Below are 25,457 nucleotides of genomic sequence, written 5' to 3'. Positions count from 1 at the left end.
AAAAAAGTCTTTTTTTTGAATTACGGGTATTTATATATAATCTCTCTTTCTATCTTTCTCTATCTTTCTATATCTTTAGAAATCAACGTATATACGTTGATTTGTACACAATAATTTATTAGCAACCTATATTATTGTTTATTACTATACTTCTCATCTCTCGGTTTTCGGTTCTTACTACTCTATATAATTATCTAGTTAACGTTAACTTACGTATTCAACATAAAATTTTATCGACTGTCATAAAGTATTAGTAGATAGTAGGTAGTCGGGCCGAAATAACGTTTTCTCCGATGCAAGGAGGGAAAGTAATGGCCTAATTTAGTCCCACCGCAACCTGTTAAACCATTTCGTTACCAACTTTCTTCGATATTGCTTGCCGAAAGTAAACGGCTGAACGTTCGTAAGTTTGGCAGGGCATTGATACCTACATAGTTGAAAACCGTATTAAGAACTTTGATTTTAATTATAATGAGTAAATCTTCAAAAGATTTTCGTAATAGGCTAGTCATCATCATTATCAGCTGACCAGGCCGTCTAATAAGCTATTATTTGTTTGTGATTATTTATTTTATTTGTGAGTTTAGTTTCTCACAAATCCCTCGGGAACCATGGATTTTTCTGGCGTAAAAAGTAGCCTATGCGTTAATCCAGCCTATGATTTATCTTAATACCAAATTTCAGCTAATTCGGTTCAGTATTCGAGGCGTGAAAGAGTATCAAACATTCATATCATCAAACTCATCAACTCGCAAATCTCGAGAAACCATGGATTTTTTCGGGATAAAAAGTAGCATATGTGTTAATCCAGAGTAAATTCTATTTCCCTTACAAATTTCAGCCACATCGCTTCAGTAGTAGCGGCGTTAAAGAGTAACAAAAATCCAAACAAACAGACATCCAAACATCCATTCACACTTTCGCGTTTATAAGATTAGTAGGATTTGTGAACGAGCTTCCAATATAGTGTTGAAACGCCGGATTAACAAGGCCCTTAAAACCGATGGGTGTTTTGATGTTCATTGGAGGCGGTAAACACTAAACTCCTTGTTATTTATAAACATGGATTATAACTTAAAGCTGAATTTTCTTCCAAATAAAGTGGAGGTAATCACTACTATTTAAAGTTCACTTTACTTTGAATTAAACTGAGGTTCTAATCCATCGATGTTTATAAATGTGACGACTGGTTTCACAGTCCCGCGATCGTAATGCACGCCATTGACGATCAATTATTCTCACGTTTCTTCAGCACCCACGACTATAATTGATCGTGCATGACATTTCGACTTATGAAACGTCTCCGCTGCCGTTTGCGCTGCAGTAACGTGAGAATAATTGACCGTCAGGGTCTGTCATAACTTAACGTACCTATATTAATGAAATTAATATATTCAACAATTCTGTGAGAACACAATTCTGTGCAAAAATTTTTACTGTAAGGTAAATTTCACGAATATTTACCAGTTTTCACGAATGAAAGTGGAAATGCAATGAAATGGGATAATATTTTTTTTTAAATACCGATATTTTAAAATTAAATTTTCAACTGCCATATAAATAAGATACGGAATGAAATTTTATCACCATTCAATATAAAATAAGCCCTGCATCGCACTGGATATAATGTGCTCTCATTTCGCTGAGAGGAAATTTCAACGAGAGAATTGTGTAATTTGGCAACTGAAACCTTTGGTTATTGGTCTAACGAAATTAAGCTGTTAACGTATATTTAGACAAAGGATATGTTATTGAAATATCACATAAACCATAGATTTTCAACGTCAACGAACGTCGGGTCTTAACCTGAATGTGGTGGAAACTTTCAGGACTCAGAGAAAATGGGGCATTAGAAGTGAGTTGGTAATAGTTCTCAGAAGAAGTGGTGATTATTGATTAATAATTGTTTATCTTAATTTTATTCCTAGACAAATATAACCAGGTAGAATATTTGTTTAATCAAGACAACGGTGGTACTCCATTAATACTCGTATTTAGCAAATGTGCGAACTTTTAAATATGGATACTACCTAATGGATTTCATTGCTTTCAGATTTCGTTAAGTGACTTACATGAAATAATAGAATTTTTGATTTGAATTATATTTCATTAAAAAACATTTTTGAACTTCGAAAATACTATCCTCGACTTAGGCGACGGATTTTAAAAGGTTAGAAATCTATGCCATAAACCATTTGATCGCCGGCGTAAATGATTTCTATTAAATGACGTAAATAATAATGAAGTCTTTTGTTTTTAATCGTAGTACCTACATTATTTTCACCTTTTATAGCTTTTTTGTAACTTTCGTACTCGTATAGAAATAAAGAGTAAAAACTACATAAGCCCATAAACATTTTAAATCTATCTATAATATCTAATCATAAATTGGCAATTCATTTAACATTTCCTCATTTCATTTGTAACACGTTTGAATTTATATGTTAATCTGATTTAACTTGTGCACGTACTGGTATTTAACAACGTTCAACTTAATATTCTATCCGAGATTTGGCAGTCTACCAGTTTTTACACCAGTTAAACATTAATAACATAATTGATAATCTGGTCCGTAATCCTGAAAGGGTATACAGTATTCGCGCGGAATTTTGAAGTACTTAACCCAGAGAGGTTTGAAGTAATCTTCGCTGTTTGAGATAATGGTTGCAAATGATTTAGGTACTTATCTGAAAATGTAATAATTTTTGTTCTGGTAAGTTAAAGAGATTATGGATCACGATGTCTATTTTTTGGATTCAATAAAATATTGAACATTTCTTTCTTCCAAGAAATTTTAACTAAAAATGCTCAGCTTAGAGTTGGAAATTTGTTAGTGTGAAACCTCTGTGCTTCGGAGAACACAGAAAGCTTTCAGTCCTAGAAAATATCTTTGACATCTGATAGTGATCGTAAAAGAGTTTTGCGATATCATCCTAAGCTCGCTAACCCGCATTGGAGAAGCGTGGTGGGACTCGGCTCTATATCCACTTTCCTAAGAGAATATAGAGTAACAACTGGCCGGTAAAGTAGGCTGATAATAATAAATGATTATAATTATTTATTGCTCATCTATACTTATAGATAAGAAAGGTCAATTCAGTACATGAAATATATGTCCAAAATAACTATTAGAGGGTGATTAGTGATCGATACTGATGCCAAAAATGCAATCAGTAAAATTTTCGTCTGTCAGTCTGTATATTCGTTATAGAAACAAAAACTACTCGACGGATTTTAACGAAACTTGGTACAATTAGTCTTCATACGCTTGGGCAGGTTATAGTATACTTTTCATCACGCTACGATCAATAAGAGCAGAACAGTGAAGGTAAATGTTGGGAAAACGGGAGAAGTTACTCCATTTTTACAAGGTAGTAAGGGCTGGATTAAAGAGGGCGAACGAGGTCACACGGACGTCCGCTAGTATTCAAATAAAGAACTGTACGTTTAATTTTTATTGAAATGAGTATATGCATTACAGGACACAATGTTGTGGAATCAATGCCGAAGCCAGTACCAGTATTTCATCCAGAGGACTCCCGAGCATTTTCCGCCAGGACGCCCTCGTGCGGTAGAATAGGGCGATATCGTGGGTCACCGAACACTCGGCTCAGAGCCAAAATGCGAGATATGGTCCGCATTATAGGAGGCAGGCCGGCACCACCTGGCAAATGGGTCTGGCAAGTCGCAGTCTTGAATCGATATAAGGTTAGCTTATAACGTCTAATTGATAGTTTTAAAAGTTTACCTGCGCTCCAAGGAAGCTGGGTGTATATGTAACAAGCTTGCAAATATAATAAACCTCAATAGCTCAACGGAGTACGTCTCAATAGACATCACCGTCCGAGAGGTTCGAACCCTTCCTGGTGGACTATTTTTGTCCCACTCTTACCACAGTACTTTTGGGAAAATTGACCATAATCAAAAGTACTTAAAAAAAAGTTATATCATAATTTAATGACACTTTATTACGTGAATCGAATTGCCCTAAGTAGGGCAATACATCCTTTTTTTTGTTAAATTGAACATAATTATTGTATACCTGTGTTTTTACTTACCTTAACAACAACAAAACAGAAAACGCTATAGCTAATGCTTGCAGTGGTATGCGCGGAGATTTACAAAATGGAGGTCCTGGGTTTGATCCCCGGCTGGGCAGATTGAAATTTTCTTAATTGATCCAGGTCTGGCTGGTGGGAGGCTTCGGCCGTGGTTAGTTACCACCCTAACGGCAAAGACGTACCGCCAAGCGATTTAGCGTTCCGGAACAATGTCGTGTAGAAACCGAAAGAGGTGTGGATTTTCATCCTCCTCCTAACAAGTTAGCCTGCTTTCATATTAGACTGCATTAGCACTTACCATCAGGTGAGATTGTAATCAAGGGCTAACTTGTAAAAGAATAAAAAAAAAATAACAACACTAAGACAACCGTGTTAAATAAATATGTCGGATATTAGGATAGGTATATAGCAAAATACGAGTATCACCCGAAAACCATATTAGTGAATTTTCGCAGTACGATCCCTTCTCTTGGGATCCGGCATTTAAATCAAGCCATATTTAATATCAAATCAGTGGAACCAAAATACCTTAATAATTAAAATTAATTAAAACAACGCTTGTGCTTAACACCGTGATAATAAACAATGACAATTTAATGGGCTACATTTTCGCGGTCACTGCTTATTCAGCAAACAATTTTATTAACCATTCCGTTCAGCTCATTAATAAAGAAAGATTAATGTCAGTGTTTCCAGGCATATAATAATATTATTTGGCAGCAAATTTTCTTTTATTTCTACAGGGGTAGTTTTCCCGACCGTTCCAAAACAATTTACGGTCTGCTGCATTAAACAATTCTAGCCATTCGCTAAACAAGACGAAAATGTTTCATTACTTTAAGCGTTTACTGTTTTAGTGCTAGTGAAAACGATACTTCACTTTTTATGATCATTCAAACAATGTTATGCAAATTTTACTCGTTTCTCAAAAAAATAAACATAAAGTTGCTGATCTAAACAAAGTATGATAATTTACATGAAGCTTAAGGGCTTTAGATTTAATAGCTTCATATCTGAAAATACTTTTTACGTAATACGTAAGTTATAAAATTATTGAAGAATTTTCATCAAGTTACCTAACTTACCACAAAAAGCAGCTTAATCTAGCATTTACCTCTAAGTCAAAAATTTAAATAAAAGTGTTTTTTAAACAATACAGTTTTTTATTCATTGAATTGTCGTTGTTGTAGGGAATTCGCGTATAAGTATAAAAGCTGCCTACACCTAATAACTGGACCTGGACCTGGATTAAATTAGCAAAATTTCCCATTACCGAAAAAAAACTTCTCAGATAAAACGACCCACGGCTAAATCCGATCAGCCGTTTTTTTTCGAATAAGAAAATCACGTATGAGCAAAAATACGTTAATTTTTTATAATTTATTAGTAACTAACAATCACCTGAAATATATTATTTTAATTATACACTATTTAGGAAGCATTCTGTGGTGGTACGCTGGTGTCTCTCCGCTGGGTGGTGACGGCGGCGCACTGCGTGAGGAAACGTCTGTACGTGCGACTGGGGGAGCACGACTTGCTCGTGCGCAGCCGCGGTGAGGTGGAGATGAGGGTCACTGAGGCTGTCACACATCCGCATTATGACCCAGACACTGTCATCAATGACGTTGCGCTGTTACGGTGAGTGTCTTGTACTATATCAACCACTGTTTAGGAAGCATTCTGTGGTGGTACGCTGGTGTCTCTCCGCTGCGTGGTGACGGCGGCGCACTGTGTGAGAAAGCGTCTGTACGTGCGACTGGGGGAGCACGACTTGCTCGTGCGCAGCCGCGGTGAGGTGGAGATGAGGGTAACCGAGGCTGTCACACATCCGCATTATGATCCAGACACTGTCATCAATGACGTTGCGCTGTTACGGTGAGTGTCTTGTACTATATCAATCGCTGTTTAGGATGCATTCTGTGGTGGTACGCTGGTGTCTCTCCGCTGCGTGATGACGGCGGCGCACTGTGTGAGGAAACGTCTGTACGTGCGACTGGGGGAGCACGACTTGCTCGTGCGCAGCCGCGGTGAGGTGGAGATGAGGGTCACTGAGGCTGTCACACATCCGCATTATGACCCAGACACTGTCATCAATGACGTTGCGCTGTTACGGTGAGTGTCTTGTACTATATCAACCACTGTTTAGGAAGCATTCTGTGGTGGTACGCTGGTGTCTCTCCGCTGCGTGGTGACGGCGGCGCACTGTGTGAGAAAGCGTCTGTACGTGCGACTGGGGGAGCACGACTTGCTCGTGCGCAGCCGCGGTGAGGTGGAGATGAGGGTAACCGAGGCTGTCACACATCCGCATTATGATCCAGACACTGTCATCAATGACGTTGCGCTGTTACGGTGAGTGTCTTGTACTATATCAATCGCTGTTTAGGATGCATTCTGTGGTGGTACGCTGGTGTCTCTCCGCTGCGTGGTGACGGCGGCGCACTGTGTGAGGAAACGTCTGTACGTGCGACTGGGGGAGCACGACTTGCTCGTGCGCAGCCGCGGTGAGGTGGAGATGAGGGTCACTGAGGCTGTCACATATCCGCATTATGACCCAGACACTGTCATCAATGACGTTGCGCTGTTACGGTGAGTGTCTTGTACTATATCAACCACTGTTTAGGAAGCATTCTGTGGTGGTACGCTGGTGTCTCTCCGCTGCGTGGTGACGGCGGCGCACTGTGTGAGAAAGCGTCTGTACGTGCGACTGGGGGAGCACGACTTGCTCGTGCGCAGCCGCGGTGAGGTGGAGATGAGGGTAACCGAGGCTGTCACACATCCGCATTATGATCCAGACACTGTCATCAATGACGTTGCGCTGTTACGGTGAGTGTCTTGTACTATATCAATCGCTGTTTAGGATGCATTCTGTGGTGGTACGCTGGTGTCTCTCCGCTGGGTGGTGACGGCGGCGCACTGTGTGAGGAAGCGTCTGTACGTGCGACTGGGGAAGCACGACTTGCTCGTGCGCAGCCGCGGTGAGGTGGAGATGAGGGTCACCGAGGCTGTCACACATCCGCACTACGACCCAGACCCTGTCATCAATGACCTTGCGCTGTTACGGTGAGTGTCTTTTACTTTATCAATCGCTGTTTAAGAAACAATCTGTAGCGGTACGCTGGTTTCTCTCCGCTGGATACCGACGTGTGGAGTCGAGGTGCAGATGTGGATCACCGATGCTGTCACACTATGACCCAGACACTCTCATTAATGATGTTGTGCTCTTACGGTAAGTGTTATATGTATAAACCACTGTTTGGGGAGCATTCTCTGGTGGTACTGGTGGCACTGTGTGAGAAAGCGTCTGTACGTGCGACTGGGGGAGCACGACTTGCTCGTGCTCCCCCAGTCCCCCAGGCTGTCACATATCCGCATTATGACCCAGACACTGTCATCAATGAAGATGCACTGTTACGGTGAGTTTCTTGTACTATAACAACCACTGTTTAGGAAGCAATCTGTGAAGGTACGCTGGTGTCTCTCCGCTGAGTGGTGCCGGCGGTGCATTGTGTAAGGAAGCGCCTGTACGTGCGGCTGGGGAGTACGAAATTATCATATATGCAGCGGCGTGCACAAGGGTTTTAGCTAGGGTAGGCATACCTACAAATAGTCATTGTCAACAGGGAGAGCTTTGAGACACGGGCGTGTAACAACTTCGCAACTCTGTGCTCAAAATTTTTACTGACAATTTCTTGGAAAAAAAAACTTAAAAAGTAGAAAAATACTACAAAGTCAAAACCTTCGTTTACACATAGCCAACTTGGTCTTGACTCGAACTACTCAAATCAACAATGATTGCTTTTGTCTTGTGTGGATCAACGAAACACACAAGACAAAAGCAACAAGATTTAAAAACTAATTTTGTTTTACTCGACCTATTCACCTTATAAAATTTCCTCAACAGTAAATCACAGTTTATAAACTATAAATAAAATAACACTCTGTATTTTTGTCACTCTTGCGCGATAAATATCTCATTTTACGCAAGCGTAAACCGACACATGAAGTAGAATAATTTACGATGCTAGGAAAGTGCTGATCAAGTATAGAGCGTTTATCTCTCTCGATCAAGTCTTAGATGGGCTTAGGAGGGTTTAAGACGTTTTCTGCTGCGTCAACCTTGTAAGTCAAAGACTCTATCTACCTTGTTAATGTTAATTGAAAAGCTTTTTGTTCCATTAAACAATAAAATATTTATAGAAAAAGGAAAGGAGCCTTTTAAGAGCTTTTATCGTTAAAAAGAGGAACTGGTATGTAAGAGTAACATAGATATCATCACATATGCAGTGGCGTGTTCTATAAAGATGCATAAATTCACTGCCCACCCTGAATAATCACTACGAGCTTTTGTTAAATAAATCATTCCCCATTTTGTCCCATCCGATAGTCATTATTAAAGTCAAAGATTAAAGTCAAACTAATTGTTGATATTTTTGTCAAACGCTCCGTTGTAAGCGATTTGTTATAGTGGACATCATGAAACAGTTGAAATATACTCGTAGACCATCATGGCCGATAGGCGTTTTGGTTTGTATCGTCAAAAACATATTTAAAAACAAAAAAATTCATGTAATCACGTCTCAAATCCAGTAGAATGATAATGAACCTTTAAAAAAACTAGCCCATTGCATTGGAGCAGTGCGGTGGCTTAAATAGCTAGATGATGTTAATTTGATGCTCTAGTACAGGGTTTCTCAAAGTGGGGTACGCAAACCCCTAGGGGTTTGCCATTCGACGGCAGGGGTTTCGCGACAAGATTTACGAACTGATACCAAGTCAGAATTAAGGTAAAAATTGTCCAAAAATACTCCTAACATTGAATCCATTTCGACAAGAAACAAGCACACCCATCACATCTGAGGGCACGGTAGTGCCCCGCAAGTCGAGCAAAAAAAAAAAGGGGCACGGCCGTACTATACTTTTCTTGAAGCATTTCAAGTCATTTTCGACCCCCTGTAACTTCGTTGTGGGTGAAAACAGAAGTGTGAATTTTGAGTACCCGAGCAGGCATTGTATAGACACGGTATATTTCAAATTTCATCAGATTTGAACAAGTAGCTTAAAAATTATAACTAGTCAAAATTTCCTAATTTTGCTAATTTTGTCACTCACTGACTGACCGATCATCAAAACTCTATTTTATATTTTACTCTATAAAAATATTTTAATTGATGAGTATGGATGTTTTCAGTGTCTGGGTGTGTTTACACATTATGAAAGTATTTTATGTAGACAATATATAAATACAGGATACGCTCGTTTTGGGGCTAGATAGTGATGTGTATCCATATATATTTATTATTTTTATTATTAGGCAAAGATACATTTGCACAATCACAATTTTACAGCAGAGGCGAAAATATGGCAAAGTATGTCATATGGCAAGCGTCCACAGATGCGCATCGCACTGTCGGACGCATCGCATCAAACGGATTTTTCATTTTACGATAAATAAAATCTGTTCGATGCGACCCGTAGGATGCGGGTCAGTGGATGCACTTGTATGACTTTGTATACAAAGAATAATGAAATCCGTTTGATGCGATGCATCCGATAAGTACGATGCGGATCTGTGGACGCCTGCCAGTATACAGCGTCACGCGAGCGCCACGTCGCTTGTGTCACAGTATGCTTATTTGTTTATAATTTACGACCCGTGAATCTTGTACATTTTGTATGAGCAAGCTTAATAACGCCATCGCGCCTTGTATTACGTGTAAGGCCTTACAGTTTTTAGAAGCCTTACCTGATTTGTCACTCAGCCTCAAAAAAGACGTCCATCAAAATGATTTCAAGGGAACACAATATCTCAACCAGGAAATCAAGTATTTACGTTATGTTTTAAGAATAACATTATTTCACTTTTGTGTATTCCCTGTAGACCGTAACTAATACAATATTGCCAGGCCATAAAATTTTTATTGAGATACATCTTGTCAGGATAAATTTCTCTATTGTTTGTTTTATGTTTTCCGAACTGTACATGGCTACGCAGAGTCGTAAATATGTCGCACCCTGAGGATTGATCATCCATGTTTTATCTCAAAATGTTATCTATATCTACTTATATTATAAAGAGTTAAAATTCGGTAATCTCTTCTAGATCTACTGCCCCCCTAGTCAAGTGGCACGTCGAGTCTCTTTCTACGATCGCTAATACTTCTAAAACTAGAACAATGTGTGGGAATGACAGATCTTGATCACGTGACCTATCGATGGCAAATGTCATTCCTATACATATTTCTAGTTTTCGAAGCGTTAGCGATCGTAGAAAGAGAATCGACGTGCAACTTGACTATGGAGCTGATTTGACTTTGAAGAATTTTACCGATAGATAGCCACATTATTTGTGAATGTAATGGGCTGTATGTTACCCCCGTACTACTACGTACGAATCGCGAACTACGCGGGTGAAACCGCGGGGCATCTGCTGGTATAATATAATATGCTGTTCATCCATCTAGTAATGTATCACATAAGCGTAGCAATGTCACTCTTGAGATGCTTTAATTAATTAGGTTTAATGGGGAAATCAATACGATGACATTGAGAAGCAATGTCCACTAAAGTTGCTTTGATTTGATTAATTTGCAAGATTTACGTAATCAGCCATTGACGGTCAATTGTTCTCACGTTTCTGCAGCGCAAACGACCGCGAAGACGTTTCATAAATCGAGCCGTCATGCACCAATACACGATCAGTTATAGTCGTGGGTGCTGCAGAAACGTGAGAATAATTGACCTACAATGGCGTGAGTAAACTACAAAACACCGCGTTCGATGCGTTCCAAATTAAAAAGAAAATCTAACAAGTGCGAGTCGGACTCGCGCTGGAAGGGTTCCGTACAATCTATAAAAACATTTGTTGTGTGGGAGCTGTTAAAACATTTATTGTATTCTGTTTCTTGGTATTTATTTTGTGATAGGCGAACGGACGGACTTACCTATAAAAATTTACAGTATTTATACTATAAAAATACACATACAAACAAGCTCTTCGGGCTTTATAGTGTTGACAAAATAGTTTGACAATAATGCCAAAAGCCAAAAATGTCCTTGACCTATTTATTGTTGTTTTGTTGATATTGTATTAAATTTTGTAAAAGGTTGGCTTTATTATGAAAATTTTCTTTACGGCTTTATGCTACTTTATTCAGTTTATATATAACCTTATCTGTTTTCTTCATGACTGGGCCCACTCTCTGCATGCAGTATCTCTGAGAAAATGCGGTATTTAAACTTCCTTATTTATGAGATCGGCTCTTCTAACATATCCCATGTGATTTAAGTAAGTAGATGTATCGCAACTCTAGCTGAAATGAATCTTTTAAAGGAATATCTATGTATAAACATGATAAAACAACTAGTAGACGCCGCGCGGTTTCACCCGCGTGGTTCCCGTTCTCGTAGGAATACGGGGATAAGATATAGCCTATAGCCTTCCTCGATAAATGGGCTATCTAACACTGAAAGAATTTTTCAAATCGGACTAGTAGTTCCTGAGATTAGCGCGTTCAATCAAACAAACAAACTCTTCAGCTTTATAAAGTGATTTTACGGCTATTATCTAACGATGTTTTGTATAACTCGCAAGTGCGAGTTTCGAATTTACTGCTATCTTTCTCATTCTATAGTATCGTGTTAAATAGAGAGAGATGTAAATTCGAAACTTAGCAAAAATATCGTTACAGTATAGCCTAACTGAACAAGAATACTTGCTTAGTAAGTTAGTAGAAGTAATTATACTAAAGTCATACTGGATTGTTTTTTTTATACTCTACAAGTTAGCCCTTGACTACAATTTCACCTTAAGTTAAATGAGGATGCAATCCAAGATGGAAGCGGGCTAACTTGTTAGGAGTAGGATGAAATCTTTCGGTTTCTGCATCGTACCGGAATCGCTAAATCGCTTGGCAGCACGTTCTTGTCGATAGTCACCAGCCAGACCTGGACCAATCAAGAAAACCTCAATCGACCCAACGGGGAATCGAACCCAGGACCTCCGTCTTGTAAATCCACCGCGCATACCACTGCGCCAATATGGAAGGGATTTTATTTTCCTAGTCAGGCAATATACACAATAAATAATTTCTTGGTCAGCTGGAACTAAGGGCCGGAGCCTTTTTGACAGGAATACAGACTTTTTGTATTTTTCTTTAAAAAAATGCTTTTTTGGTTTTGTTTACCATACTAACGAACCAATTAGCGGCTGGTGTGACTAATATTGTTTTATTTTAGTTATTCAGTCTAGTTACATTTATATTTTCATTTCAGGTTGCCTGGACCAGCAAGACCAGATATGGGCCACGGAATAGCCTGTCTACCAAAGCCCCATCAGATTTTACCTCCACATTCCAGCTGTGTAATTCTCGGATGGGGGAAAAAACGCTCCACGGATGTCCATGGTACAAGAATCTTACACGAAGCTCAGGTTTGTAATAATTTTGATTGAGTAGGTATAAGTAGTAAAATTAACTTGGTCGCTAACTATGGGCCTCACAAGAACGCTCAGAGTCACACAGCGGGCGATTGAACGAGCTATGTTGGGAGTCTCTCTGTGTGATCGAATCAGAAATGAGGAGATCCGCAGAAGAACCAAAGTCACCGACATAGCTTAATGAGTTGCGAAGCTGAAGTGGCAATGGGCGGGGCATATATTTCGAAGAGCCGATGGACGTTGGGGTCCCAAAGTGCTGGAATGGCGACCCCACACTAGTAAGCGCAGTGTTGGTCGACCCCCCACCGGTGGACTGACGACTTCAAGCGAGTCGCAGGGATTCGCTGGATGCCGGAGGCTCAGTATCGTGATTATTGGAAGTCTCTAGAAGAGGCCTATGTCCTGCAGTGGACGTCCATCGGCTGATATGATGATGATGATGATGATGATGATGATGATGAATGAAATTGCCTCCTTGATCTAGTGGTTAACATATATGTATCAGCTCATGCGTTCGCATTCTTGACCGGACTATAAATTATTGAGCTTTTCAATTAATAAATGCCAAAACCATAGATTTATGACACATAGATAGTGCGCAGTCGCAGGATTCGTAAGCCGTTTTATGTGCTCCGAAATCGGAGCCCTTGACGCTACGCTACGATAAGTACGCTTGTGTGCGTGTCGCCGAGGATAATTAGGTTAGCTCTTACGCTCACATAGTCATTGCATACACACAGCACACAGAAATGGATTACGTTTGGTCTAAAATTGTTAGGTGTTGCGGGTCTATAGGTAGGTTGTAAGTCTAAGGCCACAACTTCAGAAAATTTATCAAATTACAGTAGATGCTTCATAATAGGATAAATGTTATTCGAATTTCTGAAAATATTCCCCGTAATGTAAGTAAATAATTTTAAGGAAAGTTATTAAGAAAATGATTATAAATATACTTAACAATTTTATTTAGAAGTTATTCAACTTTTGGTCATCAATCAAAATCTTTGTTACTTTTGTCTCCTCAGTAGCGACCATTACGCTCCTCGTCTCGAGTGATTTACTCAAAAGCATCACTTGAGTAGGTGATTAATCTCCGGTAGGTAATCACTTGTACATTTCTTTTTGCGCTTGCACGAAATTAAACATTGTTAAATGAAGATTGAGAGGCGTGATAACCCAGTGGATATGACCTCTGCGGTCTACCTTTCAAATCAGAGGGCGTAGGTTCGAAGCTGGTTCTTAGCATGCACCTCTAACTTTTCAAAATAAATATCACGTGTCTCAAACTGTGAAGGAAAAATATCGTGAAGAAACCAGCAACCCGAGACTGTACTTAATTCTCTACGTGTAAGAATGATATCATATAAGCCGTGATAGCCCAGTGGATATGACCTCTGCCTCCGATTCCGGAGGGTGTGGGTTCGAATCCGATCCGGGGCATGCACCTCCAACTTTTCAGTAGTGTGCATTTTAAGAAATTAAATATCACGTATCTCAATCGGTGAAGGAAAAATTCGTGAGGAAACCTGCATACCAAAGAATTATCTTAATTCTCTGCGTGTGTGAAGTCTGCCAATCCGCATTGGGCCAGCGTGGTGGACTATTGGCCTAACCCCTCTCATTCTGAGAGGAGACTCGAGCTCAGCAGTGAGCCGAATATGGGTTGATGACGAAGAATGATATCAGGTGTGATTGCAGCTAAGCGCTTGCTTATTAAAAAAAGAGTGATAAGTAATAATGAAAGAAAAAAATATGTGTCGCCCACCAGGTATCAACAATACAGCAAGGCGTGTGCCGGCGCTCGTACTGGCAGTACGCCATCACAGACGACATGGTGTGCGCGGGCCGGGGGCACAGGGACTCCTGCGCGGGGGACTCGGGCGGACCTCTTCTGTGCAGAGATCGGAACATGCGCTATGTTTTACAGGTAACCACTGTTATTTTCTTCCGTATAGAAAAACAGAACTTAAATCACCTCGTTGTAAGACAGTATGTTTGTCTCACGAACTCTTGAAGGTAATAAGTAAATACTAAATAAACCTGCAATCATGTTTGCAATTTTTGACAAATTGGTGGTAAGCGCGGTGGATTTACAAGACGGAGGTCCTGGGTTTGATCCCCGGCTGGGTCGATTGAGGTTTTCTTAATTGGTCCAGGTCTGGCTGGTGGGAGGTTTCGGCCGTGGCTAGTTACCGCCCTATCGACAAAGACGTACCGCCAAGCGGTTTAGCGTTCCGGTACGATGTCGTGTAGAAACCGAAAGGGGTATGAATTTTCATACTTCTCCTAACAAGTAAGCCCGCTTCCATCTTAGATTGCATCATCACTTACACTTTTGGACGGCACTGTAAAAGGTTCGGGCTCCTGCTTCCTTTAGAAGATCGGACCATCGGGTTGGAGATCTACCTCGTGGCCTTCCACATTTCCCACCACAATAATTTTTTCCAAGTTTTCGTTCCCACGGCGTGTGATATGTCCAAAATAACTGAGGATGCGTTATAGACAGATGGTTGAGAGACGTGTTTTAATTTGAAGCTGTGAAAGAATTGATACATTTGTGCGTTTGGCAGTCCACGGTATACGTAGCATTCGCCTCCAACACCACATTTCGAACGCATCAATTCTTTGTCTTTCTCTGTGACAACAGAGAAAGACAAAGAATTGATGCGTTTCATGTTTCTGTGTTGTCAATTTCCACACCAGCTTATAATAATTTCCAAAACACTATGTAAACAACCCTTGTTTGTATTATACCTATTTGTTGTTCAACAATCAAGAAAGTTCGCAGAGCGGCGGGCTAATGTAATTTCATAATAATATTTTCAGGGGATAACAAGTTTCGGAGACGGCTGCGGTAAGCGCGGTAAATATGGGATCTACACCAGGACTGCGGGCTACGTGAACTGGATTCGTGACGTCATAGACAACAAATACTTCGACGATTGATGCGAGACGATCTAATTACTAAGAAAACGTTTATTCCCCGTGGTCCCTGCGCCGTAGTCCCTGCGAGACATATAATACTGCCGAATTAAAAATATGTTGTGATCGTTTTTTTTTAATAAGACGGGAATACTTTTAACGTAATCGGGAATACTTTTGTCGTATTTTTATTGATTAAATATCTTATTAACCGAGTTCAAGAAAAGGAGGTTCTAAATTGTACGCGTATGATATTTTTTTCCCATTTTTTTTATTTAAAAAAAAAAAAAAAAAAATTAAGTAAGTAGTAAAATATTTAAGTATCTTGTCCCTGCAGGGACTACGGCGCAGGGACCACGGGGAATAAACCTAAGAAAACGGATTTTCGAAATCAAATTCGACATTTGTAACTATTTTGATATTTTATGCATCTAAAATTTCAATATTATATTAGGCGACTGATGATTTTTTGTTTTTTTTCTTGTAACGATATGTCGTAAAGTTTCGAGGTACCTTATACTTAAGTTAATAGTTACGTAGTATAGTATTAGTACCTCTAAGATTTATTAGACTTCGTTAGTAAGGCGTGAGTATGTGTAATGTTTTTTTTTTGTAAAACACCATGTTTTCTATTTATCGTAAATTAGTGAGGCAAGTAATAACTTATTTTTTTAAATTGTTACTATATGACTGCAAAAAAGATAGTCGTAATAATTATAATAATATACGAGTAAATTATAAATATTATAAGTTTAATAATTAAAGTTAAGTAATAAATGTTAACCTTTACTTATTTATGTTTGTGGGGCACAGCCAGTCACTCCAATATTAAAATTATAAAGTGCGGAATATTAGATTCTGGTATCTAGAGATACCAGAACCTAGTATTCCGCACAATACTAAACGCCCCCTGGTTCACTAAAACAGCAGACATGCATGAGTCTCTTGAATTGCCGACTGTCAAGGAAGAAATAACAAAGAACGCCATAAAACACAAAAGCAGACTAGAAGAACACACAAATAGTCTTGCAAATTGCTTATCACGTAAGACCAAAAGGCTAAAGCGATTATGTGGTGGACAGTAATACCCGAAAAAAGGATCACAACACGAAGAGTCGCTTAATGGAGTGACCTTTAACTAGAAACATTATCAGCTACGAAAAATTCAGTTTATAGTCAAGCGATTGATCACTGATAGATGTAACTGAACACAAAAAAAAACTTATTTATGTTTTTCGTATAATTTTCAATTTGAAAGATTGGCTTCCGAGTAAACACGTCCCAAAATAACCGTAGTAAATCAGAATTGTGTCGGCGGAATCCCATAATTTCGTTTCGGAATATTAACGGAGAGAAACAAAAGTGTTGCTTTGGTACGTGAAAACTTTTTAATGAATAGAATATCATGTTTCTCCTGGTCCTATTTCGCTTAGTGAGAGATGAAAATTAAGATTATGTAAATTAAGATCATTGTTTGGCGACGACGGCGAACTTTAAACTAATTTTATTTGAATAGTTAGGTACTAACGACGTGGAAGGTTAGCTTTGATAAATTAATGAATATTTCAGTACATTTTCGACCAACAAATGGATAAACATTTCTCTGTAATGACATTGACAACGTTGAGTAGTATTTGCCTAATACCCGGTAAATATTTCTAATGAAAACGGTGATGTGTGACAAATTAATAGATCTGCTTGGCTTATTCCCTATTTTGGTCTTTATTATCAGTTTATTAAAATTAACAAAAAAACATTGATAGAATGTCATACGTTATTATATTATGATATCCACCTGTAAGCACCGGATGACATTTGTATTTTGTATCATAGTATGTAGATGTCATTTTGTCTCTTGATTTGTTATTTATTTTAAAAATATAATCTATACGAATATTATAAAGCTGAACAGTTTGTTTGTTTGTTTGATTGAACGCGCTATTCTCAGGAACTATTGGTCCAATTTGAAAAATTCTTTTAGTATTAGATAGCCCATTTATCAAGGAAGGCTATTTTGTCACTGTATTCCTACGGAATCGGGAAGCACGCGGGTGTAACCGCGCGGCATCTACTAGTATTAAAATATACTATTCTACTTTGATGTAGAATTACATATAGCTCTTAGTCTATTAGTTAACAGTACGCATGACGTTAAACAAATCGTATATTTACGTTAAAAAAAACACCTTTTTTGAGGCTAACGAACAAATTTAACGACCTCGAAATTTTATATTATCTAAATTGGTTTGCTGGTCGAATCGATGCTAAGCGATTTAACGTTCCGGTGTGATGCCACGTAGGAACTGGTTATCCCTCATTCACACGAGAGTTTTTTTAACGGACGTCAAGAAAGCGTTCAAATATAGTATGAAGGTAAAAAAAGTTCAAAAATTGAAAATGCAACACTGCTCAAAAAAAGGGTCGTGTTTAAAAAACGCTGTCGTGTGAACATATACTTCCGAATGCATTTGTTGTATTTGAATCCTTTTTTAACGGTTAAAAAAATCTCGTGCGAAAGGGGGCTTACAGTTCAAGTCATGGGCAGTATAATCTTATACCTCTTCTAAGTAAACCCACTTCCATCTAAAGTTGTACCGTCAATAACAGAGGAGATCCATATCATTATAAAAAAAAAACATTCAACTGTCTAATATTCACAATTTCATTCACAGTAAAGCGGAACTAACTGCGACTTATTAGTAGAGCGAAAATAAAAAATATATAATGTGGGTCGATTAATAAACGAAATCCCAGCCACGCGGCGACACAGCTTACAGAAACATTGTGCTCATGTAAGCATGTAATGAGTTCGCGTACTTAGGTATTAACTCATATTACAGCGTAGCTGGAGAGCCAGCGACCGCCAGACCTTCGTAATTTCATAAACTGAAAGTTTGGCAGTTCATACTATATACTACATAATAGGTTAGTACGGTATTCAGCTATGTTTGGAGTTTGGATTGTGGTTACTTTGCTTGCAGCTTTTAATGGTCCAGACCCTCAATCATCTAAATATAAAGTGTATTTTTTTATATTTTCATCGGTATTATATGAGAAATGATACCCCTAATCGCAAGATACTTGGCTTCATGGCAACCCTTCGCTTTTAAAGTTTTATCTTAAATTTTGTTTTTTAAGGGGTTGCCGCAAATCTAAGTGACTAGCAAATGGGAATATAGAGTCTAATATTATGCAGAGGAAAATATAAAAAAAATCACTTTACACTTAGACGGTTGTGCGTCATATATCCTTGAAAACTGCTACTTCCCAAAGTAACCACAGCCCAAACTCCATATTTGGCTACTGTACTTACCTAAGGTAAAAGCATGAGCTGACAAACTCTCAGCTTTTATAAAATCACGAAGGTCTGGCGGTTGCTGGCTCTTTGTCTATAATGCTCGTACTTACCTTTGTATTAGACCTAGATGGGTGAAGTTCGCTTCAATTTACTCTGATGTTGATGAAACCTATAATAATAAGAGTAGAAATTGAGTTTGAATAAAATTACCAAAGACGAACATAGAACCTTTTTGAGCATCTTTTTGTTACGAAAAAATTTAGGGTTGAGGGATACAAAAGAGGACAAGACCACAAAAAATATTCCTTGTTTTTTTTAACCGACTGCAAAAAAAGGAAGAGGCTCTCAAAGCTCTTCAGCGCGTATGATTTTTTTTATGTTAGTATGTTCGGACTAATTTAGGGTTAGGTATATACGTATCTACTGAATTGATTTTCATAAGGCTTTTACATGTATAGACAGAGATATCAGTTGTATGGAAAAATCAGCAATTCACGAGAATGGATTCGCAGACTACGAGTAATCTATAATATAAAAATGAATCGCAAAATGCGTTGGTAAGCGCATAACTCAACAACGCCTGGACCAATTTGGCCAATTCTTTTTTTTAAATATTCGATGAAGTTTTAGGATGGTTCTTACGGCGAGAAAAATTCGAATATTTGCCGGAAAATCCATAAAAATAGCCCTTTTCTTTTTCCCATACAAATGTTTTTCTGGCTAAAACGTTGTCAATTTGAGCTTTATTGTTATTGTATAAAGTTCATATTAATAAACATTAGAAAACGGAGTAAGGGTGGGGTAGGGTAGAGTAGGGTAGGGGTAGGGTATGGTAGGGTAGGGGTAAGGTAGGGTAGGGGTAGGGCAGGGTAGGGGTGAAAGTTTACATCGAGTTTCACGCGGACGAAGTCGCGGGCGTCCGCTAGTTTAAAATAATTATCTAAGTACTTTTTATGACAATTGGTTTTAAAAAGTTCGTTTCCAAATGCATAGTGAAATCGAATGACATTCGGTGATGGCCAAAGTCTAACTTTACGTAGCTTCAGTCTGAATAGATTGTAAACTGTAATGCAAATCAGTTCGAAACACTTCATGTTAGTTTAGCTCAGGTTAGAAGACGTGTAGTAGGTACTGACTGAAATCGAGTTACGACATCCTTCTCCGTACTTTAATGATTTTACTGACGTCATTAATTTGTTACATTACTTACTATCTTACATAATATACATACCAACTTTTCCTAATAAACAATCTGAAAACAATGTGTGTTTTATTTTGTGCTATTTATACTTGAATACAAAGTACAGGTTCTTTCCGTAACTTAATAAACGCAAAGCAAAGGAAAGATTTTGTTTATTCTACTCTAAATATAATTTTCAAGTTTGGTCGTAATAATGTTTATCCTAATTTAAATTTGACGCAAAACAATTGAATTATAAACGGGAGACCAACGACTCTTATTAAATTTCACGTGCTATTCGCAGATCAAAACAACTAAATTCATCAAAATAATGTATTTACGAGAATAAAAACTGAAAGCTGATAAAATCTGCCAAGTGCGTATCCGAACCCAACACAACAAAGGTATTCGTAGTTCTGCATCCTATAATGTCGACTTAGAATAGTAATTTTTGACTAGTCTACTACAACTCTTTTAATTTAAATCCCCCAATTTGCTGTGATTATTTTTAATTTTAATTTCATTATTATAGTTAGGTACCTACTACTTCTATGACTTTTTTCATTTACCTACTTATCTATAAACAACCACTTAGCATGATGTGAGCATAACACGTTGAGTGCGAAACCAGATCGAAAAGACCTGGTTCGTATCTCGCTTGCAGTGCGGCTATGAAAAGTATAGACTTCTCTATCTTGCGAAAGACATAACTTTAATTTGGTTCGGTGGACGAAAGAGACGGGTGTATATCTAAGATGTGTTATTATATTAGAGTCCAATGGTGTACCTACCTTAATACCAGGTTTTTTTGACCTGGTAGCGCACTGAAGATATAGAGTTTTAATCACAGTGCGGGACCAGGTCTAATCTATCTTGTACTCCACGCACCTTGTACCGCACCCTGCGCTAGCTCCGCGCGGCCAGTGTTGTGAACGCATTCGATAAAACGCACGCGTCGTTGACAACATGGCGTCGAGGGCGAAGCGATGTCACAATAAAATTAATTTGAAGTACGACAGTGATGATGGATTAATTAATCAGAGACAGGTAAGTCTTTAACACAATTTAACTAATTAGTTTTTTTGTAGTTTGTACCTATATTGAAATTGTTAATTCGTAAAATCGTAAAGTTGTCCCGTTAAACAAATCTGTTTACCATATGTAAATATAAGTTGTTATATTTTAGGTACCTACCTATTTTTCTGTTAATTTCAATATTATTGTGTTGTTTCTAACAATCTAAAAAGGAGTGAAGTGGTGGAGGAAAGTAATACTGGAGTAGTTATTTGGGACAGCTATTGTTAATGCCTGGAGAGTACAACGGCCAATCCTAGTGGCCAAGTGCGAAAAGGGCCCGGGAATAAGAAGAAGAAGAAGAAATGATCCATTTATAATTCAATTAATGATGGGAATAAAATACCAAAGCTCCAATTAGTGGAAAAAGTTATCGCAGCTCTATCAGAAAAGGACGTTGACAATAATACAGGTAAATATTCAATGTAACTGACGACAAAAACACTCACACAACAAACATTAATACAAATATTCAAAATTCATACAAACATACATAAATCCATACATACATACATACAAAAATATAAACGCAAACAAACATACACACATAACTATACAAATTCACAAGCAGGCACGCATACTACACTACACTACACGTTTCTCACATAACACCATGCAATAATTTTCATAATAAAGTTATTGTTCCAGAACCGGTACCAAAAGCTAACAAGCATCATCTGGTGAAGGTTTCAAAGAAGAAGAATTGTGTTGTGAATTGTGAAGAAAATGATATGAGAAGCTCCGAACCTTTTTAAAAAGTCGCGAAGCCGATAGAAAAGTAAAAAAAGTTATCACAGAATGTGTTGCATGTAAGATAAATCTTTTGTTTGGACTGTTTTAATGAGAAACATTAAACTGTAAAAGTTTTTACCTACATTAAAATTTAATTAAAACCATCGATATTATTACTTTACATTCCTAGAATATGCACAAATCTTCCCATGTTCAGTGCGGCACCGGGTGCATAAAACCCTGTATTTTATTATTGCTATATATTCAAAACTAAAAGGGCTGTTTACGTACGCCTTTAGATTTATGTCAATCAATTCATCATTTATGATATTCAAAGCAAAAAATCCATAAATAATTGGATTTGAAGCAAAAAACAGGATTTTAGTTTCTATAGCGATACTGGGTGTAAAACGCCCGGTACCGCCATAATGGTAGTTTTACCTCCGGGTCTTTTACACCTGGTACCGCAGGAACTGAAATAATAGAAAAATCCCTGCCGCATTGAACGTGATAAAAGGGTCTCAGCACTCAGCATATTGCTATGTCCATGAGGACACCGCGCTAATCTTCCGTGGAGTCATTATGGTGACGTTTGGACGGAGTCGAGACGTTCGGAGAGCTTCTAGATAAACATCAAAAGATATTTAAAGGACAGGTACATTTTTCTACAAATTATGAATTAGAAATAAAAATAATTTGCTCTTTATTCAAAACTCTAGTCCGAGGGAGAACAGAACATGGGAAATGAAAACATAAGAATTTGAATTTTGTATTTTCTTGAAGAAAATCTTAGTATGAAATGAAACAGACTTGCTAGGTTATTGGGAGAAAGAATGGCGTTTGAACTTTATTAGGAGCTTTCAAAGATTTATAGAACAGTTATGTAAAGCAGGACTTTGCATGGAATTTTATTAACTTAAATAATATGATTTATTTATTTATACAAGTATTTATTTATTTTTAAAGATATAAAATTTACAATACTTAATTCATAAACAATTCTAAAACACAATATTAGTATCAGTTGAAAACATTAATACTCTATGTAACAACGTTCGCTGAAACTCGGAAAATATATGGAAATTTTATTAAAATGTTGAAGTGCTAATCTATCCCCGTCCAAAAAGTCTTATAGGGGCAATTTATGAGAATTTGTCGAAGCCGTTTTGCATATAATGACGGTACCTAAGAGGGAGAAAATTCACGGAAAGCTCTTCAATTTAATCGAGTATTTTGTTAGCAAATTTCAATTAATAAATGTTAGTTTTGGTTTGAACAGCAAATTATATAGATATCGAACTAGCCAAGTGCCTGAAGAAAAACGTCTTCGAACAGTGCGTGTTGCCAGTTGCAAATGACCTATGGTTCTGAAACTTGGGCCTCATATTAAGAAAGTTGAGAGTCACACAGCAGGCGGAACGAGCTATGCTAGGAGTATCTCTGCGTGATCAAATCAGAAATGAGGAGATCCGTAGAAGAACTAAAGTCACCGACATAGGTCAGAGAGTCGTGAAGCTGACGTGGCAATGGGCGGCACATAGTTCGAAGAGCCGATGGGGTTCTAAGGTGGTGGAATGGTGATCCCGCACTAGAAAGCGCAGTGTTGGTCGACCCCTCACCAGGTGAACTGACGACATCAGGCGAGTCAGGATTCGCTGAATGCTCAGGATTGTGATGTTTGGAAGTCCCTTCAAAAGGCGTCCATGGACGTCCGACGGCTGATATGATGATGATGATGATGATGTAATTAGCCAATTTAATTTAATTGTTGATAATTTTCCAAACAGTTTTCATCCCACGTGACGGTTACAAGGTAATCTATTACAATTTTGTTTAAAATAGTTAATAAATTAATGGGTGTTTAATTTTATTAGTGTACAGAAATGCTGTGGGAGAAAATGAAGAAGTAATAAATTGTTCTTGTAGAGATCCGAAACGCTTGATTTGTGTCCATTAGTAAAATTGAGGTTCGAAAAAACGAATTAGTGTCAATTATCGCGTAATTGTGCATGTTCCTTTGTCTTTTTACCTATTGTGAAAGTATCTACTGTATTAAAAACCTACTTAAGGTTTGGACCTAGTACCTGCGAAGTACCTACTTGTTAGGTTTTGCGTGTCTGCTCAGGCGAAAACTGACTAAGTAGGTACTTGTACGTTCATTATAAATATAAAAGTTTTATGCAATAATTTTACAATTTAAGCTATCGGGAATGTTATTCATATAAATTGATTATATAAAACACGGCTAAAACTCACGTGATACAACGTCGGAGTATGACTGACTAGTTGCAAACCCATACGGGGCCCTTAGTCATGCGCTGGTCCTTGCAACGTGGCACGACCCAATCATATCTGCATCGGGAATACTCCGACGTTGTATCACGTAAGTTTTAACCGTATTTTATAGTCAATTATTATTATGCTAGAGCCGTGATAGCCACGTGGAAATGACCTCTGCCTCCGATTTCGGAGGGTGTGGATTCAGTTGTGTGCATTTAGGAAATTAAATACAACGTGTCTCAAACGGTGAAGGAAAAACATCGTCAGGAAACATGTAAACCAGAGGATTTTCTTAATTCGTGTGTGAAGTCTGCCAATTCGCATTGGGCCAGCGTGGTAGACTATTTTTTTTACTCTAGATTAACACATACATTTTCATTCCGGAAACATACATAGTTCTCGTGAGGTTTGTGAAAAACTAAATAGCATGCGGACGAAGTCAAGGACGTCCGCTAGTCAATAATAATAATTATCCTATTTATATGAAATAACCTAAAAATGTACAACTAAAAGGCACATTGTCTGGTAGCTTAGCGAATATGTTATTTCCTTCGTACATTGTTACTCCGAAAATAAGTATATTACCCACTTGTATGTGAAATTGAATAGGGAACACATAAACGAAGCAGGTTCTTAGGCATTCCCAAGCTTATTACGCCCCATTTACAAAAATTCTTTTAAATTTCTGCTTCAGAAATTCGGCGAGACATTCTTAAGACTTAACGCACACAAGGGATATTAGTCTCTATTATGAAACATTTTATACAGGAGTTTATAAAAAGGTTAGGAGTTTTAAAAGATTTTTTGCTTAAAGGTCTAATCTTAAGGTAATCCTGCTCCATTACAAAGCGTCAGCGAAGGTCCAAGCCATAGGGCTTAGACCTTCAATGAACTCTATTGTAAAGAGGGAAAGCCTGGTCCTGCAGTTGGACCTTTAAATAGGCTGATTAAGTGATCCTAAGGACAGGGAATATAGATTGAATAATCAAATATATTCATGTGAATATAGTCTAGTCTATAAGCCGTGACAGTATAGTATATATAAGACTTCGATTGGGACCTTCAGCTTTTCAGTTACGTGCGATATTAAATATCACGTGTCTCAAACGGTGATGGAAAAACATTGTGACGAAACCAGAAACCTGCATACTTGAGAATAATCTTATTTCTCTACATGTGTGAAGTCTGCCACAATCCACATTGGGCCAGCGCAGCGTGGTGGACTATTAGTCTAACTTCGGACATTCTGAGAGGAGATTAATGTTTAACAGCGAGCTGTTTTTAATAAAAATGATAGTCTAGTGTTTTTTCCGCAGTCACAAAAAAGTCTAAGCACAAAATGGCATTCGATTCAGAAGAAACATCAATTCGGATCAAGGTCCGCCTGCAATAGTTGCAGAACTAATAAGTTGATTAATCAGATAAGCAAATTCTTCCAACTGGAAGATTCTTCGAACTTGTTGACGGCCTCCGTGG

General features: G+C 38.1%; 1 protein-coding gene across 1 annotated transcript in view; it reads left to right on the top strand.

Moving 5' to 3' along the window:
* The window catches only part of LOC112047217 (transmembrane protease serine 9), a 46,043-nt gene extending 30,585 nt beyond the window's left edge, over window positions 1-15,458 (top strand). Inside the window, exons 8-12 of the mRNA XM_024084285.2 lie at window positions 3,482-3,708; window positions 5,497-5,699; window positions 12,333-12,489; window positions 14,264-14,422; window positions 15,322-15,458. Coding sequence (XP_023940053.1) covers window positions 3,482-3,708; window positions 5,497-5,699; window positions 12,333-12,489; window positions 14,264-14,422; window positions 15,322-15,441 — 866 coding nt within the window. The 3' untranslated portion in view covers window positions 15,442-15,458. The remainder of the gene's footprint in view (window positions 1-3,481; window positions 3,709-5,496; window positions 5,700-12,332; window positions 12,490-14,263; window positions 14,423-15,321) is intronic.
* The last annotated feature ends 9,999 nt before the right edge of the window (window positions 15,459-25,457 follow it).

Source organism: Bicyclus anynana, chromosome 7 (genome assembly GCF_947172395.1).
Source record: "Bicyclus anynana chromosome 7, ilBicAnyn1.1, whole genome shotgun sequence".
In the NCBI taxonomy this organism is placed as follows: Eukaryota; Metazoa; Arthropoda; class Insecta; order Lepidoptera; family Nymphalidae; genus Bicyclus; species Bicyclus anynana.
This window is presented reverse-complemented; position numbering and strand designations above follow the sequence as displayed.